The 26133-nt window shown below is 40.6% G+C and overlaps 2 protein-coding genes across 5 annotated transcripts in view; one reads left to right on the forward strand and one right to left on the reverse strand.

Moving 5' to 3' along the window:
• Positions 1 to 114: 114 nt before the first annotated feature.
• On the forward strand, positions 115 to 17267 carry abcg8 (ATP-binding cassette, sub-family G (WHITE), member 8). Of its 4 annotated transcripts, none has more exons than XR_004106627.2 (14): positions 115 to 379; positions 2793 to 2894; positions 3012 to 3159; positions 3662 to 3900; positions 5596 to 5728; positions 6364 to 6633; positions 7571 to 7730; positions 8178 to 8264; positions 8692 to 8891; positions 13750 to 13826; positions 13998 to 14265; positions 14402 to 14514; positions 16326 to 16432; positions 16549 to 17267. XR_004106627.2 is itself a non-coding variant. In XM_035991921.1 (14 exons), exons 1-13 carry the CDS (start codon positions 335 to 337, stop codon positions 15058 to 15060), a joined length of 1995 nt encoding a protein of 664 aa, XP_035847814.1. In that variant the 5' UTR covers positions 115 to 334; the 3' UTR covers positions 15061 to 15072; positions 15126 to 16130. The 4 variants fall into 4 exon arrangements, 3 of the variants coding, with proteins under 3 accessions (XP_035847814.1, XP_031164779.1, XP_031164770.1); XM_035991921.1 differs by lacking the exons at positions 16326 to 16432; positions 16549 to 17267 and adding exons at positions 14923 to 15072; positions 15126 to 16130 and having other exon boundaries at positions 14402 to 14529; XM_031308919.2 differs by having other exon boundaries at positions 16326 to 17267.
• A 378-nt stretch (positions 17268 to 17645) lies between these two features.
• lrpprc (leucine-rich pentatricopeptide repeat containing) overlaps positions 17646 to 26133 on the reverse strand; it is a 55105-nt gene continuing 46617 nt past the window's right edge. Inside the window, exons 34-38 of the mRNA XM_031308896.2 lie at positions 25942 to 26057; positions 21647 to 21721; positions 21396 to 21480; positions 20103 to 20245; positions 17646 to 17922 (exon numbers count right to left, since the gene is read on the reverse strand). Of these exons, the coding sequence (XP_031164756.1) occupies positions 17851 to 17922; positions 20103 to 20245; positions 21396 to 21480; positions 21647 to 21721; positions 25942 to 26057 (491 nt within the window). The 3' untranslated portion in view covers positions 17646 to 17850. The remainder of the gene's footprint in view (positions 17923 to 20102; positions 20246 to 21395; positions 21481 to 21646; positions 21722 to 25941; positions 26058 to 26133) is intronic.

Below are 26133 nucleotides of genomic sequence, written 5' to 3' on the forward strand. Positions count from 1 at the left end.
TGGCTAGCTCACTAGAGACTTCTCACTTCAGTCCATAAATTGTACGCTGTGTGCAGAAAAGCTATGACTGACATGACAGAGCAGATGAACAACTGACGTGACATGAACTTGGATGCTTTGAGAGAGAAGGCTTGTGAGCTGAGACAAGAGGAGTTCTTCAGCTGAACTGGAGTCAAACTATATAACAAAGAGAAGACACAGAGAACAGGGGAACAACAGGAGAGAAACAAAGGCTGAGACCCGTAGAGAGAAAAAGAGAGAAACTGAACAGAAGAAGAAAGAGGGGGTGTTAACCTCTTGACCCTACAAACATCAACCAGCATCTTGTATCATCATGGACACAGACACCAGCCTCAACCATGCAAACAGCTCTTTACAGGTCAGTTTATTACAATGAATCACAAGGCATTGGTTTTGAGTTCCTCTGCTAATATAGTGATATACCTTGGTTAAATCAAAACCATGTCTAAACCTTCTGTTGATTCCTTTTATCCCCACACTTAAAACTTAGTCCATACTCTAAAAGTTATATTTTTTCTGTTTTTTAGTTTGCAGATTGAATGTGCAACTTAGGTCACTATGTTCTAGTTTATTTTTTTTCCCCAGCTTTTCCTCCATTTCAAATACTTGAGAAAACTTTGCTAACCTTAGTGTTCATCAAGTTAAAAAAAAATCTTTTCTGGTCCTACCCCCTTTTTCTATTTTTATACTTTAGTTAAGTACAAAACAACTTGATGCTTCACTTATTTATACATGTTTACATACACGTACATGTACCGTATATCTACCTATCTACATGCACATAAACACATGTATACATATAGACACACATGCATACATACATGCATACACACACACACACACACACACACATTTACACATTTTTTTTTCTTTTCCATCTATCTACTTTGTTTCCTTCTATCTATATCAAACCGAATAATAACTCATACAAACTTAGTTTATAAGCCCAGGAACCATACAGTCAGTATTCAATACTATCACCTTGAGTCCTTTTCGTATCATTCAATATATTCATTTTAAAAAGTCTCTTAAAATTGCTCATTGTTGTACATGATTTCATCTCTTCACTGCAGCTGTTCCATAAATTAACTCCTTTGGTTGTGATGCAGTGATATTTAGCATTTGTTCTTATAACTTTCTTTTGAAATACAAAAGTTTCTCTTAAGTGATGTTTGCTCTCTCTCATTTGAAACAAACCTTGGATACTATTCGATAGCTGTTGATTATTTACTTTGCACATGATTTGTGCAGTTTTAAAGTCAACAATATCTTTGAATTTTAGTGCTTTTAGTTTGATGAAAAGTGGATTAGTTGGTGCTCTACAAGTGGTTAAAATTTACAATTCTTTACAATTCGTTTATTTGCATCAAACCAACTCTTCATCTTTTTTTAATTCATTTCCCACTGTAGCCAAGCGTTGTTCCAGATTTTCCCCGGAACAGATTAGTGTCATATGCTTTTCAGTGTTTTTGACACCTCACATTATTTATATACAAGTTAAACAACAATGGTCCCAACACTCACCCCTGGGGGACCCCACAGGTGATTTTCTTTAACTTTGATTTAAGGTTTTGCAATTTAACCTGTTGATGTTGATTATGTAAGTAGCTATTTAACCAAGAAAGTGCAGTCCCCCTAATTCCATATTTGTGTAATTTCATAAGCAATACATTGTGGTCTACTGCATTAAATGCCTTCTTAAGATCCAAGAATATCCCCACTGCATATTTTTCATTTTCTATTGCTGTTGTTATTTATTCTACAAATTGAATAAGTGCATGTGAAGTTGTCCTATTTAGCCCTGAAACCACATTGCTGATCACACAGTATATTGTGTTAAGTAATGAGAATATTTTTTCTAGTATTTTTTTATGAATTGGGAGAGCAGTGAAACAGGTCTGTAGTATGAAAGTGTATGTTTATCACCAGCCTTGTATATTGGTATCACCTTTGCCATTTTCATTTTATCTGGAAAAACTCAGTTTTCAGAGAATGATTAAATACATGCGTTAGAGGTTTAACAACACAACCAATAATACTTTTGACCATAAACACGTCAATACTATTCCAGTCTGTGGACTTTTTACTCTTAAATGTATTAACAATCTCAATAATTTCTTCTAATAGCATTGGAGACATAATGTTTCCAGCAACATCAGCCATTTTACATCATTTCTACAGTATATACAATGTAACACTGTACACTGTACAGTGTGTACATTAGTTGGTGTGAGCATGTGCTGCATTTTGAATCGTACGTTTTCAGTCAATAACTTTATTTTTTGGAGAGATTTATGGATTACATAATGAAAAGTGAAGGAATTAACAATTAGGGTAATTTTTTTAATGGACTCTGGACCCTAAAAAGGTCTTAGGCAACTATTTGCATGTACAAACACACAAGCAGGTGCACGCCATGCACCTGCTTGGTGCAACTCAAATGGTTGAGTCACATGCTCATTCATTAAACAATTAAAACTGTGAAATAAACTAGTTGATAAAGATGATAGGAAGAGCAAACACTTTGATAAGGTAAATTTTGGGTCAATGTTCTCAGGGGATTTTCACAGACACAGTGAGTAGGCAAGCGAAAAACGATTCATTGACTATTATTCAAACATTTGGCAACTTTAAAATTATGATTTCTAAATGATCACTCTTAATTGTCTTTACACAGTTTTTATTGCAGTTTGTCCTTTAGAACTGATATGGATATAGTCCTTGCCTCTGCGAAACTCGTTGACCTGTCTACTTTGCTGTCTCTTTAACAGCATCCAGACATTGAGTTGTTCTCTTCTGAGGAAGACAGCAGTCTCTACTTCACCTACAGTGGAGGTTGCAATGAGCTGGAGGTCAACAACCTGCATTATGAGGTAACTAACAGACAGCCGCTCTGCTCTCATGCACATTTATCTTTTAACTGTTGCATGTCTGTACTGTATATATGCATGTTGTATGTGCTCATTGTGTGTTTGTGTGTGTGGTCCCAGGTGGACACAGCGGCTCAGATCCCCTGGTATGAGAGGTTATCAGAGTTCAAGTTGCCGTGGGAGATAAATGGAAACAAGCAGATAGCCATCAACAGGCTCAGCCTCCGAGTCCACAGCGGGCAGATGCTGGCCATCATTGGCAGTTCAGGTGACACAAACTCAAACAAGCACACTGCTTTTAAGTATTACCGTTTCTAATCAAGGTAATACAGGTCTCCTTGGAAGATGTCATTTCTTCCACCTGCCTTTCTTTCAAGCTTGGCTAAAGGCCTCATCTCAGCAGCACTGTTCACATGGAAAAGCAAAGCATCAATTACATGAATATATATATATATATATATATATATATATATATATATATATATATATATATATATATATATATATATATATTACACAACAGAGAAAAACAATAAAAACAATAAAAACGATATCTTTCTGTAGACTCCAGCTGCATGAACTAGTAAGAAAGGAAGAAAAAAACTCTGCTACGTTTGGAGACTAATCAATGCCCAAAACTTCATGTAGGCCTAGTAGTACATGCCTCCTAAAACTGTTGACTGCTTTGTTTTAGTTATCTACATATTATTGACTTGTAAAGTGCTTTTATTATGTTTTGATATTTAATTCATTCAATCATCTGTTTCCAGGTTGTGGTAAAACATCTTTGCTGGACATAATAACATGCCGTGATGAGGGCGGTACAATGACGTCCGGTCAGGTTCTGATTAACGGGAAGCCAAACACGCCCCAGCTGGTGAAGAAGAGCATCGCTCATGTCCGCCAAGATGACCGCCTTCTTCCTCATCTCACCGTCCGTGAAACTCTCGTCTTTGTTGCCAAACTGAGGCTCCCCACCCACTTCACACAGGCTCAGAGGGACCAGAGGGTGAGAGACTTGATAGACCAACAGGACATAACCATATCCAAACATGCACAGACTTAACACAGCATGAGGACATCTTGTAAAACACCCAGGTAACAATTCGGAACGTTCGTTTTTGGTTGCGGGAACGTTCCCTGAAGGTTAGTTTTTGGTTTCCATGGAAAGTTTTCCTGGCGTTTAGGGAACGTCAGTTTTTGGTTACATCGATCCTTCCCAGAACGTTCCTAACGTTGCAACCTTTAGAGAACGTTCCCCTAACGTTCCCCTACCGTTGTAACCTTTAGGGAACGTTCCCCTAACGTTATTTTTACATTCCCCTAACCTTTAAATAACTAACGACTGTGGTACCAATTTTATTATTAGTTCAAACTATCTGTGCATGAGCAGGAATGAATTATTATATATTGGCAGGAATGAAAGAACAGGCAAACTTGATGGGATTTAAAACTTTAATATAAAATTAACAAAATACAAAAAATATAAAAGGCCTAAAAAAATAATACAACAATCAGAAACTATACAAATAAGAAAAAAAAAACAATGGAGTGGGATGTAGAGTGCAAATGTAGTGTGCAAAGATGCATATTGGAATGATAATGTAATGAATTATTATATATTAGCATATTAACAAATACAATTGCTTTAATAAAAAAATACAAGCTGCAAGATGGATGGAAAAAATACAAAAAAAATAAATAAAAAATAGAGCTCCATGGTTTGGCTTATAGTCCTTCTCAGCTGGCCTAAAAAGAAAGAAACAAAAGTTTGATATATCATACTAAGAATCAACACGTTGACAAAAGCAAGACTAATTGCCTTACTAACAACTCTGTTTTTCACATCATATAGAAGCATTTCAATTTACCGTCTGTGTGGGGCAAACTTCAGCGCTTGCCCAATCAAGTCCTCCACGTCTGCTGCAGTCAGCGTGGGGAAGTTCTTCTTGGAGGCCGCTAGAGTAGAAGTCAAAATGAAGCCAAGTTACAAGTCAAATTAAAACCTCTTATCAGCCAAGCTAAGCATAATACTGATGTGAACAATAAAATAACACCTGCCTGTTATAACCCTGCATATAGTCAGGTCCTGGAAGGCCTTCTTTGCCTTTCTTCCCCGCAGGCTATACTCTTTCAGCACGTTATTAGTTGCCACTCGCCGTAGCATGCGTCGGACTGCAGTACCTGTGGTCAGACCTCCAAAAGTTGCTTTAAAACGTATAGAAATACAAATTATACATGTGGTATACACATACAGGTTTCCTGTACGGTGTTGACTCATCTAAAAAAGTAAATATGAATATAGGTCAGTTCATTTATGGTAGATTTCTTGCACATGCCATTGCAAAAGATGAACCTATGCTGTTACATTAGACAATCGCTAACAAAAAATAAACTTACATGCAGGTGGTGGAGGCAGTGACATCTGCTGACTTGAAAGAAGGCAGGAAGAGACAGGGACAGGGCTTCCAGACACAGGCTCCATCCTGGATTGTTTACACTGATATATACTATACTTGAAATGTCACACACTGCATATAATCTCCATTTGGACCAAATGTGATTGCAGTGCAATTTCTTATTCCCACAAAATGTAGTAAGCTGAAATACTAAACGATATATGATAAACTTTTCTGTGTGTTGTCAATGACAGATGTTATAAGTTACATGTGACAAACTATGTCTCTGCTGTTTTCTGTCACAGGTGGATGATGTCATTGCAGAGCTGCGGCTGCGACAGTGTGCTCACACCAGAGTGGGAAACGACTATGTGAGGGGTGTTTCTGGAGGAGAGAGGAGGAGAGTCAGTATAGCTGTCCAACTTCTTTGGAACCCCGGTGAGAGAAAAAAAACAGACAAACAACCTCTTAAACTCTTGATTTCCTTTCTTAACTTTCATTATAAACTTTCAGCCTCCCATCTATCATTTGTTTTAGATGTGAAACTTGCTTGTAACTAAATCACAGAATCACAAATTCAAAATCTTGGTCACATTTAGCAGGCAGATTCACATGCAGATTCTCCTCAAAGGGGAGCCGTTAAGTGATTGTCAGCTCATTTTTATACATGTCAACCTGCACCACCTAATAGTAGCAGGTTAGGCCTGCAGATGTTTATGTTGCCACCTACAGGCAAAAAAGTAATAGCTGCTACAATTTATTTAGCTGCAAAAATAGTCACTCGAGCTAACAATTCTATCAATAAACAACAGATATTTACAATATTAAGATGTAATATACAAAACAATTATAATAGAGTACCCTCCCCATTTTGAAGTTTTATCCACCTATCTGTCTGGCTTTTGATAGAACAGTTGTTTATTCATGTAACCTGTCTTGACAAGATGAAATCCCAACAGATTTATAAGCCATCGTTAAAATCTGTGTCCGCTATTACACCTGTCTGGATCCATTCTGCATCTCCACAACCCCTTAACCACCAGTGGATCACCAACAATGTTTTTACATTTCAGGCATTTTGATCCTGGACGAGCCCACGTCAGGTTTGGACAGCTTTACAGCCCACAACCTGGTGATCACACTATCCCGCCTGGCCCGGGGAAACCGTCTGGTCCTGCTGTCGGTCCACCAGCCTCGGTCAGATATCTTTCAGCTCTTTGACCTCGTCGTCCTGCTGTCATCGGGTTCAGCTGTTTACTGTGGCGCTGCTCGTGACATGGTGCCTTACTTTACTGCCCTGGGATACCCCTGCCCACGATACTGCAACCCCTCTGACTTCTATGGTTAGTGTGTGTGTGTGTGTGTGTGTGTGTGTGTGTGTGTGTGTGTGTGTGTGTGTGTGTGTGTGTGTGTGTGTGTGTGTGTGTGTGTTGAAAGCTGTGAAAACAGAATTAGGTGGTGCTTCTTTCTAGCAAAGTTGTTATCACCCCGACACTGACTGGCAACTTTAGGAGATTTATCACCAAGAATGGCACATTTCTTTAGCCTGGTCCTACCAGACTCTGGTACATTTCATTTGTACAGAGAGTCTGGCCTCTCTCCATTGACAAGTGTTAACTTCCTTGAAGCCGGGTACTCTGTTGAAGTTTAAAACTATTGGATCTGCCCAGATCCACTCTAGATCTGCCATAACTAATCGCTAACGTTTGGTCGTGACGTCGGCTTAGCATCGCTAGCATTCACCTTAGCTAACTCCTTCACCACTAACGGAGCGAGCTGGAAAATCAAACTTTTCCTGAACCCTGGTGGGAGGAGGGCTTTAACTTCTGGATATCCGGCAGCGTTGCCACAACAGACCGAATGTCTTCGCTCGCGTCTTTCTCCGCCGCTATTACGAAACTCACCGAAGGTTACTGAACCTCAACGTCATTGTTCTCAGCCACTCCGTCTGTTCGCTGATTGGACCGGTAAAGATTTGACCTGAGCAAACCCAAGAATATACCGCTCACCCAGACGTAGTACTGAAGGAAAATGAAAATTGAACGGAAGTACGCAGGAGGGCGGAGCCAGGCTAACATTTCTTGGTGCCAAAGCACGAAAGTAGCTTTAAAGCTGTTAACATGTTTTGCATCTGCATCTTAATGATAAATACTATAACTCTTTAAACATCCATGGTGTCAAATGTGACCCATTCTTCTTTATAAACCTTTTTACTTTTTCAAGCCTCATTGTGTGTGTGTGTGTGTGTGTGTGTGTGTGTGTGTGTGTGTGTGTGTCCAGTTGACCTGATCAGTATAGATCGGCGTAGTCCGGAGCGAGAGGCCGAGTGTTTGGAGCGGTCCAGAGTTCTGGCTGAGCAGTTAATGGAAAAGGTCAGAGACACAGGCGATCACATGTGGAAATCAGCTGGGACCAACACAGCACTGACACAAACTGAAAGGTAGCTGTGTGTTTAAGTTTGCCTTCTTTTCTTCACCTTTTCTTTATGTATACATTCACACATTTTTCCAAACTTTTATCTTGTTTGCACTTATGTCCTACAATTTTTTGATCTACTGTAGTTCTTCTCTCATTACCTCCCCTCTCCTTTACAATGACTTTGTATAAATGCAGGGTTGTGGTCTCAGTTATCTAAGCAGCAGCTACAGCAGCTACATGGCACTTACGGGTTGCTTGGACAACTTTCTACCCAACAACTCAACAGTGTTTTGATTGACACATTTCAGAGGCAAATTTCTTTGTGGTTAAGTTTTAGCTGTGGACGCAAAACTCAGGACATTTTAAAGTGAACTTTCTAGAGATTCATCCATTAATGTTAATCATTTATGAGAAACTCGTTCCAGTGTGCTAACCCAGACAACATGACCCACTGTTTTCCTGCCTGCAGCCCTCAGCAGCTGAGCAAAGTAATCACCATTTCCGATCAAAGAAACAGACTGCCTGGCCGACTACACCAGTTTACGACCCTCATCAGGTAAGACCAACTCACACGGATGTAATACAGCAGTGGTTGCCGACCTTTTTGTCCATTGTACCTCCACAACCTTGTCAGATGAGTTCAAGTACCCCTTTATTGACACCTGTCATGTTTACAATATGTTCATTTAAACTGATTTTAAACTGGAGGTTATTTAATACTATTATTTATATAAAAGTGGATTATATATATAGTTTGACCAGTTTTGCATTTGTACTTCTACTACTTTTCAATCATTTATCTTTACGCTACTTTTAGCTATGCATTTTGATTTCTCTGCACTAGTGCAAACTAGTTTTCATGAACTTTCAATGGCAGCAGGTGGTGTTTTGGTGTTACAATAAATATACTAAAGATCAGCCTTACAACCATTTGTAATCTGTTTTGTGTGTTTATTGACCTCCCCTCCTTTCGTCTCCCTCAGGCGTCACATGTATAATGACTTCAGAGACCTGGTCACCTTATTGGTCCACGGCTTTGAGGCCCTCCTCATGTCACTGCTGGTTGGTTTTCTCTACTACGGGGCAGGAGAAGAGCGTCTGTCCATTCAGGACACAGTGGCCCTCCTCTACATGATCGGAGCGCTCACCCCATTCGCTGTGGTGCTGGACGTCATAGCTAAATGTGAGTAACGTTTGTTTGGGAGGATGAAAGTCACAAGTCGGTCTGCAAATCAGTCAAGGAGTTAATTCACTCTCACATGTAATCTAATCTGATGTTATCTAACTTCTGAGTAGGGTTGGGTACCGTTTGGATTTTTACGATTCCGATGCCAAACCGGTACTTTTAAAACGATTCCGATTCCTAAGCGATTCCTAAACCGATTCTTGAAAAACTGAAAAATGACATCAAAGAAAGGTTCTTTTATGGAGTTTTTTTTAAATTGAAAATTATTTTAATTTAACAATATATTAACGTTTTAAAGTACTTAAATATATAATAAGTAAACCTAAGTCACCTAATAATAATAATACTAATGTATACTTTATTAATCCCGCAAGGGGAAATTACAATACCTAACACATAACTATAATAATTTAACAAATAATCATAATCAGAATCAGAATCAGAAAGGGCTTTATTGCCAAGTACGTTGCACATACGAGGAATTTGTCATGGTGTTGTTGGAGCATGTCACACATACAAATATAAGAAGGATAAAAAGATATAAACAATATAAGTATAAACATATACACACAGTATGTATTAATAACGATAAAATAAATTTAAATAAATAGTAAAATAAGTTAAACAGTAGTGAAAAGGGACGCTACAGCAGAGTAGGTACAGTGGCATGAGGAGCCAGAGGTGGGTGAGTCAGGATGGATTCCGGGCCTTGTTTAGAAGGCTAGTGGCGGAGGGGAAAAAACTGTTTATGTGGCGTGAGGTTTTGGTCCTGATGGACCTCAGCCTCCTGCCAGAGGGGAGTGGCTCAAAGAGCTTGTGTCCGGGGTGGGAGGGGTCAGCCACAATCTTTCCAGCACGCTTCAGAGTCCTGGTGGCGTATAGGTCCTGGAGCGGCGGCAGATTACAGCCAATCACCTTCTCAGCTGACCGAATGACACGCTGCAGCCTGCCCTTGTCCTTGGCAGTGGCAGCAGCGTACCAGATGGTGATGGAGGATGTGAGGATGGACTCAATGATGGCTGTGTAGAAGTGCACCATCATTGTCTTTGGCAGGTTGAATTTCTTCAGCTGCCGCAGGAAGTACATCCTCTGTTGTGCTTTCTTGACGAGGGAGCTGATGTTCAGCTCCCACTTGAGGTCTTGGGAGATGGTAGTTCCCAGGAAGCGGAAAGACTCCACAGTGTCAATTGTGGAGCCACAGAGGGTGATGGGGGCAGGTGGGGCTGGGTTCTTTCTGAAGTCCACAACCATCTCCACTGTTTTTAGAGCGTTGAGCTCTAGATTGTTTTGATTGCACCAGGTCACCAGGTGGTCAGCCTCCCACCTGTAGGCGGACTCGTCTCCATCAGAGATGAGTCCGATGAGGGAGGTGTCGTCCGCAAACTTCAGAAGCTTGACGGACTGGTGACTGGAGGTGCAGCTGTTGGTGTACAGGGAGAAGAGCAGAGGAGAAAGAACGCAGCCCTGGGGCGATCCAGTGCTGATGGTCTGTGAGTCGGAGGCATGTTTCCCCAGCTTCACATGCTGCTTCCTGTCAGACAGGAAGTCACTGATCCACCTGCAGGTGGAGTCAGGCACACCAAGCTGGGAGAGTTTCTCCTGAAGCAGAGCCGGGATGATGGTATTGAAGGCAGAGCTGAAGTCCACAAACAGGATCCTGGCGTAGGTTCCTGCGGAGTCCAGGTGCCGGAGGATGTAGTGGAGGGCCAGGTTGACTGCATCATCTACAGACCTATTGGCTCTGTAGGCAAACTGCAGGGGGTCCAGGAGGGGGTCGGTGATGGCTTTGAGGTGTGAAAGCACAAGGCGCTCAAAGGACTTCATAACCACAGAGGTCAGGGCGACGGGTCTGAAGTCATTAAGTCCTGTGGTCCTTGGCTTCTTGGGGACAGGGATTATGGTTGAGGTCTTGAAGCAGGCTGGCACGTGACATGTCTCCAGTGAGGTTTTAAAAATGTCTGTGAACACTGGAGACAGCTGGTCAGCGCAGTGCTTCAAGCTGGATGGGGAGACAGCATCCGGTCCAGCAGCTTTCCTGGGATTCTGTCTCCTAAAGAGTCTGTTGACGTCCCTCTCGTGAATGGAGAGGGTCGTCACTGAGGTGGGAGGGGGGGTGGAGGTGGAGGGGACCTTTAAGGAGGGCATTGGTGGGGGGGCCCAGGACCCTGCTGAGGTGGGCGAGGTGGAGGTGATGCACAGTGGCTGTAGCTGTAGGGAGGTGTCGTGGGGGATGGTGTCAGGACTATCCTTTTGTCTTTCAAATCGACAGTATAACTCGTTCAGGTCGTTTGCTAGGTGTCGGTCATTGAAGGAGTGGGGGGTTTTAGGCTTGTAGTTGGTGATCTGCCTAAGTCCTTCCCAGACAGTCGCAGAGTCATTAGCTGAGAACTGGCGTTGGAGCTTCTCAGAGTACCGATGTTTAGCCTCCTTCACTCCTTCTTCCTCCTTCCTTCAATAACAGTTACACTATTAACAAGTAAGAACTAAATAAATGTTGTTGAGTTGGTATGCCAACCAGCTTCAAACTTTAGCAGTTCTTTTGCAGAAAATGACCATATTTGCCTTCTCTGGTGAGATACTACACCTCTCCTGACTTATGGCATGTCCTGCACAGGAAAAAACTCTCTCAGGTGGTGTCCAAGAGGCCTGTACACACAGGTATGAGTTTGAAAGGGCAGACAATACCACCAGGCTACAGGGTCTTGTCCTGAATGATAGATTAGCAGAGCGTAATATGTTTACTAGCGATCACGTGCAGTGAATGGTTAATATGCCTTTACGTCCGTTTTGGTGAGCCCAGAGGGAAAATATGCCATTTAAAAAGTAGCCTACACTTACGGTAGACTACAGAGAAAGTGTGATATTTTTATGTCCGTTTCGGAGCGTGTACAAAAAGCCGTCTATCAGCTGTGATTGTAGAGTGCACGTCGGGGGAATAGCGCGGACACGCGCTTCACACCGCGAGTCGCGAGCGGGCACGTGCGCCACTCGGCGTAAAAGGGAGAAAGAAAAAAGAGTCTGCCGCTGTCTGGAGCGACAGAGGGAAAATATTTCAGTCGGAACCAAAATGAGGAACCGAAATTTGTGTTCTAATCCTGTCCGAATACTACCATTTGCGTAGGAACCGGTTCCATAGTGGAACCGGGTTTCGTATCCAACCCTACTTCTGAGCATGTTGGCATAGCCAATTTTAACAAGCAACACAACACATTGTATACAGACAACCTGAAACAAATGAAGAAAAGGAAAACACAAAACAAAACAAAAACATATTAAATGATATGTTATAGTAGGTTATATCATTTTATGAAAAGGACAAAAGAACCAGAATTCATTAAAAGTGAAGTGAAGTTGTGAGCACAGCATTTACAGTCTTAGAACATAGTTGGCAGAAGTGTATACAGGGTTTTCACGACGCGTCATCAGACCAGAAGTCGCCATATTGGAGGTACTCCGCATCACAACAAAGCACAGGCACTGAAGTAGATCCCCAACGCCGTCAAGGAAAATGGTTAATTATTGCTGTGTTTTAGGTTGTACCAACAGGTCAGACCGAGAAAAACATTTGGAATATTATCGACTTCCAAAAGTTATTAAAAACCAGGGAGAGGAATGCCAGAAGTTATCCGAGGAAAGGAGGCGCTTGTGGTTGGCAAAGCTCAACCAGGATCTACGAGGGAAAAATCTGTCTTGTTCGGTCTTTGAAATGAAAAAAAAAACGATTGAGAGTCACTTGGCTACACCTTGAGTATCGCAATGATATCATACAGTTAAGGTTAGGTTGATTAAAGACGTTATTGCATTACTTACTCAGGCCTTCACAACACAACGGTCGTTAATGACTTGGTACTGCGTCTCCCTCACCCATCCACACACCATCTGGTTATAAGCCTCCAAACTTGTGTAGGATTTAAGGTCTTCCGCTGTGTATGGGCTCGGCGAGAAAACCAGGTAGTTGAGGTAGTCGCCATGGATCCAAGAAGAGGGAGCCAACTTGTAGGGATCTGCACCGCCAGTAAACTGTAATTTCTCAAAATATCGCGCCTTTTTTTGTAGTCCAAGTCCTTCCCTATATGCCTTTACATCTTGGACGCGTTTTGATGAGCTTTTCTGTTGTTTAGACATAAAGTATTAAAGTATCCAAAGTGCACAATACTCCATTACTCCATTCAGTTGTTTACACCGAGTGCCTCCAATATGGCCGCGCATCCAGGTTACCGCCCAGAACGTGACGTCGGTGAAAACCCTCTATCAGATCAATGTTGAAAAACAGTAACAAGACAAACCAGCCAGAGGTAAGATGGTTCGGAACAGTTGGCAAAGTTATCAATAATGTATAAAAAAGAGTAAAGCAGGTAATGTTGAAATGATCTGACGTGTGTGTGTGTGTGTGTGTGTGTGTGTGTGTGTGTGTGTGTGTGTGCGCGTGTGTGTGCGCGTGTGTGTAGTTGTTGGGACTGTATGTCACTGTATTTGTTAAAAAAAAGAGACATTAAACAGTCATTAAGGATCATTGTGGAAGAGTTGGACACCGTGTTCTTGTATATTATAATCAATCACAACAATTGCAAGACTGAGTTCAAGTCAGGTCAAGGTGAAGTGACAACAAAAGTTATAAAATGAATTCCGAGTTGCATACTGTAACGCAGCCTGACGTGTAAAATTAAAAAATCTTTAATTCACACAATACAAATACTACATTTATGTAGCTGAAGAGCCCATATGACTTGTGATTTCTGTTGCTGTGTTGTGTATCAGCATAAAACTAATTGAAGAAGAGTCGCAATCTGTAAGGCAGCCTGATATCAGAGGTTATATTGCTGCAGCTCAACAAACTTAATACTGTTCTCTGTAGGTCACACAGAGAGAGCCATGCTCTACCACGAGCTGGAGGACGGCATGTACTCTGTCACCTCCTACTTCTTTGCCAAGGTAAACCACACTGATAAAACTGTATCTCCAGCAGGGGTCAGTCTCGATCCATGCTGGAGTCACACTTTAGTGTAATGTACAGTACTGTAATGTGGAGTTGAAAAGCATGTGTATGTGTGTTTTTCTGCATTTCTGTCTGTTCTGTGTATTTAAACATATTCTTACTTCTAGGTCCTGGGGGAGTTACCAGAGCACTGCGTGTTCACGCTGGTGTACGGCCTGCCCATCTATTGGCTGACCGGTCTTAACGAGGCGCCGGATCGTTTCCTGCTAAACGTCCTGTTGGTGTGGCTGATGGTTTACTGCAGCCGAGCCATGGCTCTGTTTGTAGCAGCTGCGTTGCCCACCCTGCAGACCTCAGCATTCATGGGCAACGCCTTGTTCACTGTCTTCTACTTGACCGGAGGTTTTGTCATCAGCCTGGAGAATATGTGGCTTGGTGAGGAGATGGATTCATTGCCCTTAGTTAAAAGATGTGTGAGGATAGAGAACAGCTTGGGGGGAAAAGAAAAGATGCTGGTCAGTATGTGATTTTTTTTTTTTTTTTTTATACCTGCATGTTTTTGACTCCCCAGTGGCTTCGTGGCTCTCTCACGCCTCCTTCATGCGTTGGGGGTTTGAGGGCATGCTGCAGGTACAGTTCAGAGGCAACAAGTACCCCGTCACCATTAGAAACATCACCATCCAGGTTGACGGCATACACGTGAGTTAGAAACAAACACACAAATACAGAATCATACGTGGGTGTTAATCAAACAGTTCCACATTGTCCATTTGTCTCCCCAAAAGTATTTTTTGAAGAAACAACTCGCACATCCAAACAAATTCTTCTGTGCAGATGTGTTGGACGATAACATCAACTTAGAAACAAAGGAAAAGATCCTGCACTCTATTTTTTCCCACCAAAAGTACAAATTTCCTTTTATTAGAGTTAGTGTTTTCACTCCAAGGAATACATATTGAAAACTGAAATATTGGGCAATAATTGTTAATAAATAAACCACAATTAACTTTCAAAATCTATTAAAATCAAAGTACTGGACATGGACAAACCAACATCTTTCTAATCCTGTAACTGTCTGTGTTTGTCTTTGAGGTGGTGGAGGCCATGAACATGAACCAATACCCTCTGTACTCATGCTATCTGGTCCTGCTGGCAGTCTGTCTGGTCTTCATGGTGCTCTATTACGTGTCCCTAAAATTCATCAAACAGAAGTCCAGTCAGGACTGGTGAACACATCTGGACCATTTCCAACAATTAGACCAAACGCTGTCTGAAATCACCCACACAACATCAGTCAGGTTTTCAACTTTAGGAAGTGTTTTTTGCAGCAGTGGAAGGATAAAGTGGGTTCTAGTTCGACTGGTTTGACACTGAGCCATGCTTTCCATTGTTATTCTACTGTTCTTATTAGGATGTTTGACAGTAAAAAAAGAAAGTGCTTAATTTAGGGGAGAGAAGTACAATGTATGTTTTGAATTGACCTTTTCACAATAATCTCAAAATCAGAAACTCCTGCACTCTTTTTAATGGTAGAAACGTGAAATAACATTCTTAAAGTCACCCTTCTTGATGTTTGAAATAATTCCTAAAAGTGCAGCAATTTCTCTTATCTTTGACTAGTCAATACATCTCAACATATATCTAACAGTTTAATAATGGGAATATTTGGAATTTGGGTAAGAAAATAGGTTTTGGAGAAGCTCTTGTTGCAGTACTGCTGTCTGCTGCTGGATGGCAGCAGAGCATTGTACTAACATCAAAGTTAAAATGATAAATTTCTTTCTCCCTCTTCTCTGTCTTGGCAAATGATTAGAGCGCTACTTTGGCAGATATCCATCTACAGCTTTTGCTTGTTCCAGTTTCAATCTTCTTTTTTTCTACAGCTTTATCTTTTTTTCTATATGTAAGGTTATTAAGCTTAACAATGTGTGTGCCAGTATAGGGAGCACTGGAGAAAAAAAAAAGCCTAGTAGATTTAGTAAATCACACTCAGAAAAAAAAGAGCTTGTACTTGTGTCCTCATAGATTGAAGATTATGTAAGCAGTGTGTTTTTGCACTGGTGCAAAAGCCTGATAAATATTTTATTGACGTGGTATGAGTCCAAATTAGTAAAGTATTAAATCAAACTGCTCCAATTGAGCGTGTTTATTTTTGTCTTCATACTCTCTCTCTGCTACCCTTTGACCTGGTTATACAGTTAAATGGCGTTTTATTTCAGCACTACACAAAACCCTTAGAAATGGTTCTTCATGTAAAATCATTAAGGAAATATTAGGTGCATGTAACACCATAAAAAAAATTTTCCCGCAATTTTACCCATTCATGTCAACTGTACTCATTTTTATTAACTTGCGCAACGTTACAAAAGGCAAAACATTGCAAAAACTAACAACAAAAGTTCCCGATGACCACGTTACTTCTCCTGCGTCTTAATTTGTATCACAAATAAGCTACACAGTTCAGGCTGACCCTCTGACGTCAACTGGCACAGCAGCTTGTGTTACATAAACCAGGAATATCTTAGGCCAGGATCGGAGACCATAGAGGGTTCAGCCAAGCGGAGGAAGGCTGCAGATGCAGGTCAGGGGAGAGAAGAGGCTAGCATAGGGTTAGACTGCATAAGACATGCCATGCCAATAATCTTTTGCATCTGTTCTGTATGCAAATATTTGATTGTAAAACAAGTAGACGCTTTAAGAGCAGAGCTAGTTTAGGGTGAGGATGTTTTTTTTTTTTAACCGTTTGTAGTGTAAGGGTATGTGTGGGTATGTGACATACAGTACATTTCTTGAGAAAAATCAGTGCATTACCTGTCCCAAATCCATAGACCATACTAATTCTGAGCAGGTTTTGAGAATGTAGTGTTCACAATGAAAAAAAGTAACTTAAAAAAAGTAATTTTTGAGTGTGCTTTTAATGTGGAAAAGGGTGGGAAAAGGGTTCTTTACTTAAGTAAAAGTACTAATAGCAAAATGTAAAAACACCCCATTTAAAGTAAGTCTTACATTTAAAATTGTAATTAAATGAATGCACAAAGTATTAATTTAATTTACAGTAAAAGTACTCATTATGCAGCAGAACGGCTCCTGTCAGTGTCATATTACTACATATGTGTTTACTATTACTGAAGCGTTTTAATGTTGTAGCTGATCAAGAAAGAGCTAATTTTTACTAATTCTATACCTTTGGGTAATTTCATCTGTAACAATGCATCAAATGTAGTGTTCATAGGTTTTGTGTGAACAATTTTAATCTGTAAAGTAATATGTAACCATTGTAGTCCGATAAATGTAGTGGAGTAAATATTACAATATTTCTAAAAAGTAGCGTAAAATGGAAATAGTCAGTTCGCTGCTTTCCAACACTGAGCTGAATATAAAGCGCCTAAGTATTTAGAATTACAGATAAAATGTTTAATAAAACAGTTTCAGTAACACCTCCAGAAAACAAAAAAAAACTTCTGGAAAAAAAATGTTTTTTTCATCTGTGAAGTTTAATTTGCAGTTTGATGCATGTTGATTTCTTGGGTTCTAATTGCATGAATAGTTTACTATAAAGATTAGTATAGTACTGTATACACTATTTACAGTTTGGAATTGGGACACAGAAATTGTGTGTTGTCTTAGCAGGAAAGGCACAGGTGTCATTGATAACCTTACTGCATTCTAGTTTTGGCCTTGTTATTGTGCATACAGACTCTTTGGGACACATCAATGGAGCGGAGTCATTGCTAATGTAATTAGCTCCACTTGTGCCTTACCTGCTTCCCTGAAAAAAGGGTTAATTGTACCACTAAATACTTCCACACAAAGACTCGGGCTCAGAATGTGACATTTATTAGCATAAATACTTCTGTACATTCCCATCATCATCATCACTATTCTCAATAGCACAGTGGACAGAGTCTATCATCCAACAGTTATAACACAATACTCAACATTTCAGCTCAGACAATTTATATAAAAAAAGACAAAGGAGGAAAACAGTGGGATTTGGATGGAGGTGAGGAGGATGATTCTTTATGCCTCAGCTGTCGTCTGGGCTTTTGCTGCTCTCTCTTTCAGCTTGTCTGCATAAAACTTAAAGGACTCCTGGAAAGAGAAAGAATGATTTAGCATCAAACATATACAAAACAAACAAACGCTCACCTGCCATATGGCGTGTGTGTGTGTGTGTGTGTGTGTGTATTTCTATCTCGGCTCTTTCCAAAAGTAAGCAGCAGTGGAGCCCTCCTGGGTCTGTCTAAATAGTCTCCACTCTCCAACCAGGTTGTCTTGTTTCATCTTTAAATCCCCATTAATACACAAATTAGGGATTTGTAGCACACTCCCCAAACACACACTCACTCTTTGCCTCTGTTCCTGGCTAATTAATCAGTGTTTTGATCCAAAGTGTTGTGCTGGGTGTTTTTTGGAGGGGAGAAGGTGAGAGCTTTTCCACAGATTACACCAGCTTTTTTCATTGTACGTTTGCTTATTAATGCGAGAGAGAGAGAGAGAGAGAGAGAGAGAGAGAGAGAGAGAGAGAGAGAGAGAGAGAGAGAGAGAGAGAGAGAGAGAGAGAGAGAGAGAGAGAGAGAGAGAGAGAGAGAGAGAGAGAGAGAGAGAGAGAGAGAGAGAGAGAGAGAGAGAGAGAGAGAGAGAGAGAGAGAGAGAGAGAGAGATTCAAAAAAAGGGTTAGTTCACCCAACTTACAATAGCATATTTTCTCACTAAATTTGGTTTTGTTTGTCCCAGTTTTGAGCTGTCTGTCTGATACTGTGGCATGTTTTTATTTCTGGTGTTTAAAGCAATTAGTAATTAAATTTGTAAAATTCAATTGCAACATTTCTTTATAAATTAGAAACATTGGCCCTGATACTCTGGATAATCCACAAATCTCACTGAACATTGGGACTACTTTCTACTGAAGAAATACCCTAAAAAACTGTTAAAGACTGTATTTTGTGGATTATCCAGAGTTAAGGGGACATGTGATAACATTTTCATATTCTCATAATAAATCTCTCTTTCTATGATGCTATGCTTGTATCTTATTTCCAAGTCAAATACAGCAAACTCTCTTAACTACTGCCTAAACATATTGTAAATTTGCTCGTTTCAAATTGATGAATTCATGAAATGTGCTCAGCGTAATCAACCAAATTGCTATATAAAGTGTAAAAAAGGGAACTTCACACTGTGGAGCTTCAGGATGATCAAACAACACATTCAGCAGCATCAATTGTCGAGAAATATTATGGTTGTCAAAGCCAATATCATAAACATGGTATTCATTGATTTTGTTGAGATAAACTTCATATTAACTCAGATTTATGCATTCCACATTTTGTTTTCTTATTAACTAGGTATGGAGCCACACGTAAATTTAATTCGAACCTAAGAGAAAATTCTATGAAACAAAATCTCTGAAAGTTCTCTTAAGAACAAATCTATTTCTGCTGTGGAAAAATGTTTGCGTGAATGGTGCAGCAACCGCTACTGTATATAGATGGAGAGAAGAGGAGGGAGAACACCGCGGACAGGTGGGTGAGATGTGTTTATAGAAACTTCTGAACACCATGACATGTTCACCTTTCCCTCTCCTTGCAACTCCTCTGGCTCTCCTTTGCTTATAAAACCCAGCAATCACTTAACTATCCTGACATCCAGTGAATAATGCAGCAGCTTCTCTGCCTTCATCCCTCTTTCTCCTTCTATCTTTGCACTGCAGGTGAGTGTTGGGAAGGTAAGAGGTGGGCTTCGTTCTACACCTGCCTCGAGGGGACAGCACAATAAAGTGCTGGGGCTGAGAGGGCTGTGAGTGTGTGTCTGTCTGTTTATGAGTGTGTGAGTCCACTGCCAAAAATAGGACTACATCAAGTTACAAAACGTGCGGAAATGCTCAAAAGCACACAGAGCAAGAAACAGAGCGGCTATTGCAGTGACACCATCTCGCTTACACAACAGTGTATACACACACACACACACACACACACACACACACACGGCTAGTTACAGGCCTATGTATATTGAACTACCCTGAGCAGGCAGACTGCTCTGTCACATTACTATGGCACACACAGACCACAGCGCACACACACACAATGACACGTATTAGGGCGCCAGCCGGACAACTGCCAGCACCAGTTTAGGAACTGTGTTTTGTACGTACGTTTGTATTTGTACACAGATCTGTTCATAATATGTTGTTCAAGTCTTGAATCAATATGGATGTGTGTGTGTGTGTGTGTGTGTGTGTGTGTGAGTGAGTGAGTGTGTGTGAGACTCACAGGGGGCTCCACGAAGGGCACAGTCTCTCCTGCATTGCGGTAAAGCACAGCCAGCCGTTTGAGTGACAGCTCGTCTATGACTGTCCCCTCCTTCTGCATCTGCTCTTGCAGAGCCTTGGCTGACAATAAGTCTTTATCCAGGACTGCCAGACAAGAGGGGGAAGAGAGAAAGTAAAGTCAGCAAATGAGACAAAAAACTTTACATGTCAAATTCTTATTTGAATGTAGACATTTAGAAAAATGTCATTTATTGCTGGTGGGATAATCTTGTTATTTTCCACCTTGTTCTAGCATCAACTATTGGAGCCAAGAACGTATAAGCATGTGTAAGCACCCTTGTTTTTACCAGGATAACACATTACTTCTAAAATGCTGCTGGTGGATAGAAGAATTTGTGTACTACTGACTACTTGACTACTTTATTTTCCTCCAATTGTGGAGTAATGATGGAAACTGAGTTTTGCTGCTTTGAACTTTAACTTCACTTATACAAAGTTCACACTTTTTATTTGTGAAATTTCACTTTCACAAATAAAGCAATTTGAAGATACAGCCTCTGGGCAGCAAACTATTTTATACACAGTTAAATATCAGATTATTAAAAAATTGTTGAGCTAAAATCAGCAACTTTCTGTATACTATTTCCCTCTTCAGGTAGACGTAACTGAAATGATAACTGAAATAATGTTATGTTGGTGTGAGAGTAATTTTGAAACAGCATGAATGTGTTCAGTTGTGTAAATCAAAAGAGACTAAAGTGGAAAGTAAGGTCACTACTGTCAAAAAAAGAAAAGAGCAAGTTAAAGAGAAAAAAGAAAAAGTACATAGACGGGGCAGAGAACAGAGCTGAGCAGAGAATCGCTAATTGTGTTCCTTATGGCTGCCTTGACCGACCAGCTAGCTGATGCTAATTAAATAGTCATGTCTGCTCATCTCTGGTGTGACAGGGTACGAAAGAGGGGAGAAAGGGTAGGAAAGGATAGACAGGAGTAAAAAGGTGGAGAGGGCAAGAGGCAATGGAGAGGAGAAAAAAATACGGGAGAAAAAAAAAAAAAAAAAAGGTTGAGTGGTAGACTGTGTTGCAATTAGCACGCTAGGCTAGCCAGTACAGCTAACTCGTTAGAGGACATGTGTTCTTCCAATCCCTGAATGTCTGTCTACACACACATACACACTCCTTGACCTGATGCATTGTTAATGCATCCGCTAATGCTGACTTAGCCACAGTACAGCGAGGCGCATGCTGCTGCACAAGACCCGTCCAGGCCTTGTGTGGATGTGCGTTTGTCTTACCATGACATTTCATCAAGTACGCATACAACACTTCCTTCTCAGTGAAGTCTGGAATCAGGCTCAGCAGGGCCTTGATCTTGCCCACCTGTGCACACAAATATTAATTTACATAGCAAAACAATAATGTTGGATTAACTTAGTCTGTACAATGTTGTCATTACTAACCGGAATCATGGGAAATAGTACACAACTTATTCTTAAAAAATAAAAAGGTAGATTCTGAAAAGAAGAATCCTAATGTGTGATTTTACCTGTCCAGGACGCTGAGCCTTCTGAGACAAGTAGGACACCAGCACCTCCTTCTGTTCAGCCAAGGCGTTACAGCGCTACAGCGCAACAAGGGGGACAAAAAAACAAAAACAAAAAACACGTGCGATATTAACACGAGAGGAGGGGAGAGGGGAGTCTTCTTAAGTCATGAATACTCTCCAACCTGTGCTCTTCACATACAAACTGTTCATAAACACACATGCACTCCAACACACCCACTCATTCATGTAAACACCCGCACACCCACACTCAGGTTAAAAGACTAATTATGGATTTAATAACTACTCGTTTCTTTATGAATTTAAATGTGCAGCACTGTTCACATCAGAAAGCATAATTATCCCCACTTAGTCACATTGAAGGCCATATCTCAGTGAAAATATAAGTACAGCCCGAGCGGTTCATTGGACGACCGTCTCCTGCACAGCTTTAAGGCTTTAATCAATTACTGGAGGACAGGAGGTAAAGGAGATGACAGACAACAGGCATGAGAGGAAGAAACAGAACAGAGGTTTTAAAAAAAGTTCTAACAATAAATCATCTATTAATTTTTTAACACCCTACATATGGACCCTTCATGTTTTTTTAAGGAATTGTCACAAGAAAATGTACTGTTCGTGACATTTACAGTTTAAATAAAAAAATAAACCTGTCATTACTCTCTGGTAGACTAATTATGTTAAGGTAGCACTGTTTCTATACCTCAAACTACTTTTTTGCATTTCTCTACAACAATTTTGCGTTTCTCGTTGACCTAATTTACATCGATACAATAGCCTGACATCGCCGGACCAAATCTGCCAGAGCACATAAAACATGAGCTTGGAGATTGGTCTGGTTCCCAGGCTATCGATACTATACATCTGTGATAAGAGACCATCACCCAATATATCAGCGTGAGGAAACACTAAACAGTGGAACTACAACTGCAGTGGCTGCTTTTTAGGTAAAATTACATCAGATTCTGATTCTATTATAAACAACAAATGAGCAATTTCAGTACAATAGACCTTAATTATATGATAAACATTCAAATGTGACACAAAAATGTAGAAAATTATGATGAAAACCAGGTAGACTTCTGAACGTTTAACCTGTGAATGACCTGCCTATGATGAAGACATGCAAACACACATACAATATACTGTGTATGTGTATTTAAAAGTGTGTGTGTGTGTGTGTGTGTGTGTGTGTGTGTGTGTGTGTGTGCAGGAGATGCATTAACGTTGCTGTGCTGAGTGAGTTTGTTCTCCTGGCTGAGCAGCAATGAGGTCCGATTACTAGCCAGTCGTAAACTAACGCGTTTCACTCCTTCTGCACCTCGTACAGAATTAAAGGCAAGTGGCCTGTAAGGCTTTTAACAAGACCGCACGCGCACACGTGCACACTCACACGCACAGAGTCACCAAGCGGCAGAATGGCTTGAGTACAATCAGGCAATAGACCAACACTATGCAACTTCACCCAACTTTGCTCCATGCTCTCATTCACTCTCTCCTCTGTTTTTTTTTTCTCCCTCGCTACACCGACCACTCCCAAAGGTGACACCACAACCAACCAACCGGGCCTCCCGTCTGCCCTGCTCCTCACACACACTGACTAAAAGCTCTGGATACCCAGGGAATGCTTCCTCCTTTTCCTCAATGACCCTGCTCCCAACACACAACATGCACGTAAGCTGTTGTAGACGAGTCCGTACAGCTCCTGCCTCACTGCTTCCCTCTGCAACAGTTTCACTTCAGAATGACTAACTTCCTCCCTCTCGCTCCCCACCGACATCACCTCCTTCTCTCCCGATAGCCTTTTCATTATTATTGTCTGCTCGCCTACTTAAAAGCTTTTCCAAGTTTTGGTGCTGCTTCACTTAGGATGGGATGGAGGAGTCGGGCCGCTACCCTCCAGTGACCCTTGAAGAGCGGTTTTGAGTGGGGGAGTCACACAAACTTAACACAAGACAAATGGGAGAAAAGTGTTTTAGGGTAGTCTTTCGGTGGGATGTTGATGTAGTTTTACTTTCTAACACATTGAGCATTTGTTCCTGGAATTTTGTTTTCTTGTTACACACTTTTTGCATATTATGTATTTAAATGTTCAGGGTTTAAGAGGCATGACATTCCGACTACCGGTATGTGTCAGCGGGTTTCTCATATTTCAAGTGATGCCTCAAACAATTACACTTACAACAATTGGCATATGTTCTTTGCCAGAGCAACTCACAATACTGCACAGTATTCATGATTAAAACATCATCTTTAGTTCAAGAAAGATTTGACAAAAATCAAATAATCCCAATGATTAGCTGACTAAGTCTGACTACTTCTACGGCACAGACATCAATTTAAAAAGTTCAAAATGAACATCCCACATGACACGAGCCAAGATGCATATCAAGCAAGAAGCATATTATAGCGTTCAAATCATGTAATCCATAGTTTGTGTTTAAATAGTGATGAAGAGGAGAGTAGTGAGTAACGTATCTGTTCATTAACATGCATGCTCGTCAGACATCCCTGTTTAAAGATTGAGAGGGACAATCACTTAGGATGTCAGGGAGGAATGAAGCGCAGTGCCATCGTGTCTGAGTGTATCTACAGCGCTTTTGATTTCTCTCTGTGTCTTCCAGTTTCTCTCACCGTTAGTTAGTGTGGTCCAGATGAGCTGTTGTAACTGACCTACTTGGTAAATAAAAGATAAAGCCCATTTTAGATATTTCTTCAAAACAAAGTACTGTATGCACCCACTTTCAACACTTGCCTCTGCCCCACTCTCATACTGTTTTCAGCAAGTACTACAATTTTGAAAAATACTTCCTGTTTTACTGTATAGTACAATAATATTTTCAAAATATAATGCTGTAAATGTACTGAGCTTTGGCTGCATAATTAATGTACTAACTACTCAACTAACTACTAACTTGGTTTATTAGTAGCTCCTTGTCTGCTTGTTCAAAAGGTTCTTTGGTAAGACCCATTTTTGGAGCAGAATTTGATTTTGATTCATAGGAATTTAACATCAATTATTGTCCAAAACAGACAACAGATTTATGTTAGGGTGAAAAAGAGAGCAGCTAAGATTGTGTGACAAGACCATAATATGACCTGAAAAACGGATTCCTTTCGTTCATATTTAAAAAGTGATAAGGTGTAGTAAGTGAGGACGGTAACATATCTGTGTTCAGTAGTGTGCGCTCTAGTCACACATGGCCCTGAATGTCTGAGGGTTAATCACTCAACAAGTGAGAGGGAAATAATCGCTGTTACAGTGCAGTCCAAATCTCCATTTTTGTGTCTTTCTCTGACAGTTTCTCGATCTGTGTCGCTACCTCGTCCTCTTCATCGTTCCTCCGGTCTCTCACCCATCTAGCTTATACATATTGATGTCCCAGGGCTAAATGCAAAGTCATTGAGCTGTAATGTATGAACTGTGATAAATAAGTGAAGCAGTAGGAGGCCAATTTCAGACCACCAGACTCATTGGTGGAATGTAGGGAAGCACTTCCTGACATAAATGTGAGGTTGCATGAATAAGTCAACGGTCGTGGCGGAAGAACATCTCCATCATCACTTGGGTCTGACAACTGGACAAATGTACCCCCAGTTCCCTTGTTGATTTATTTTTTGTGTGTGAAGATTTTAGTTACTTTGATGTAATAATTCAAGAGCAAGACACTACATGGAGAAATGCGCACTGTGACAAAATGCTCCATATTTTTTCATTTAGTTAAAGTGGTCACAAAAAGTTAAAAAAAAACAACCACCGACATTTCAGAGCTTTCTCCTCATGGTGCATGATGCAGATCCAACCTATATAATAAAGAGCAATACCTGCACTATATAGCACATTGTTGTATTTTAGTGGAGAGAGGGTTCATTTTTGTATTTTTTATAACAATCAAAATTTTTTTATTTCTTTAAAGGCAACACATTGCATCCTTATCTCCTCTCCACTTTACACAAAGACAAATGGAGAGTAACAAATGCATGTGTGATGAGAAACACAGTCTGACCTGAAAACCATGGATTTCTTCACTTCATGTTTAAATAGTGATGGAGAAGTGAGCGAGAGGAGCAAGTTATGTATCTTTATGCATTTGCATGAATGCTAGTCAATTTCCCTCCAGCATTAATAAAAGGTGTATCTCAGCCTCTGTTGACCACAAACAAATACATCTGAAAACCACACGCACAAGCTGTAGCTTACCCATCTCAACCCAGGAGTACAAAAAAAAAGAAGAAAAAATACATGCACCCACGCACCCACACACATGTATACTCACAGCCAGCATGAACTTGGCATCCTCAACTTTGTCCATATCCAGCAGCTGGAGGAAGAGGTCTGAAGCTGGTCTGTAGCAGGCAAAGTGGTTGGCTAGCCGCTCTGCCATAGCACTCACTGCAATACAACATGTACATTTGGTCAATGTCTTATGGGTTTTATTAGCACTGGATTGCATCATTCTTATTATCAT

The sequence above is a fragment of the Sander lucioperca genome, chromosome 15 (assembly GCF_008315115.2).
Source record: "Sander lucioperca isolate FBNREF2018 chromosome 15, SLUC_FBN_1.2, whole genome shotgun sequence".
In the NCBI taxonomy this organism is placed as follows: domain Eukaryota; kingdom Metazoa; phylum Chordata; class Actinopteri; order Perciformes; family Percidae; genus Sander; species Sander lucioperca.

Coding starts and splice junctions, on each gene's coding strand:
- abcg8 (XM_031308910.2), top strand. CDS start 335: ATGGACACAGACACCAGCCTCAACCATGCAAACAGCTCTTTACAG. Junction 13,827..13,997: donor CCTCCTACTTCTTTGCCAAG/GTAAACCACACT, acceptor TCTTACTTCTAG/GTCCTGGGGGAGTTACCAGA. Junction 14,266..14,401: donor CCTGGAGAATATGTGGCTTG/GTGAGGAGATGG, acceptor TTGACTCCCCAG/TGGCTTCGTGGCTCTCTCAC.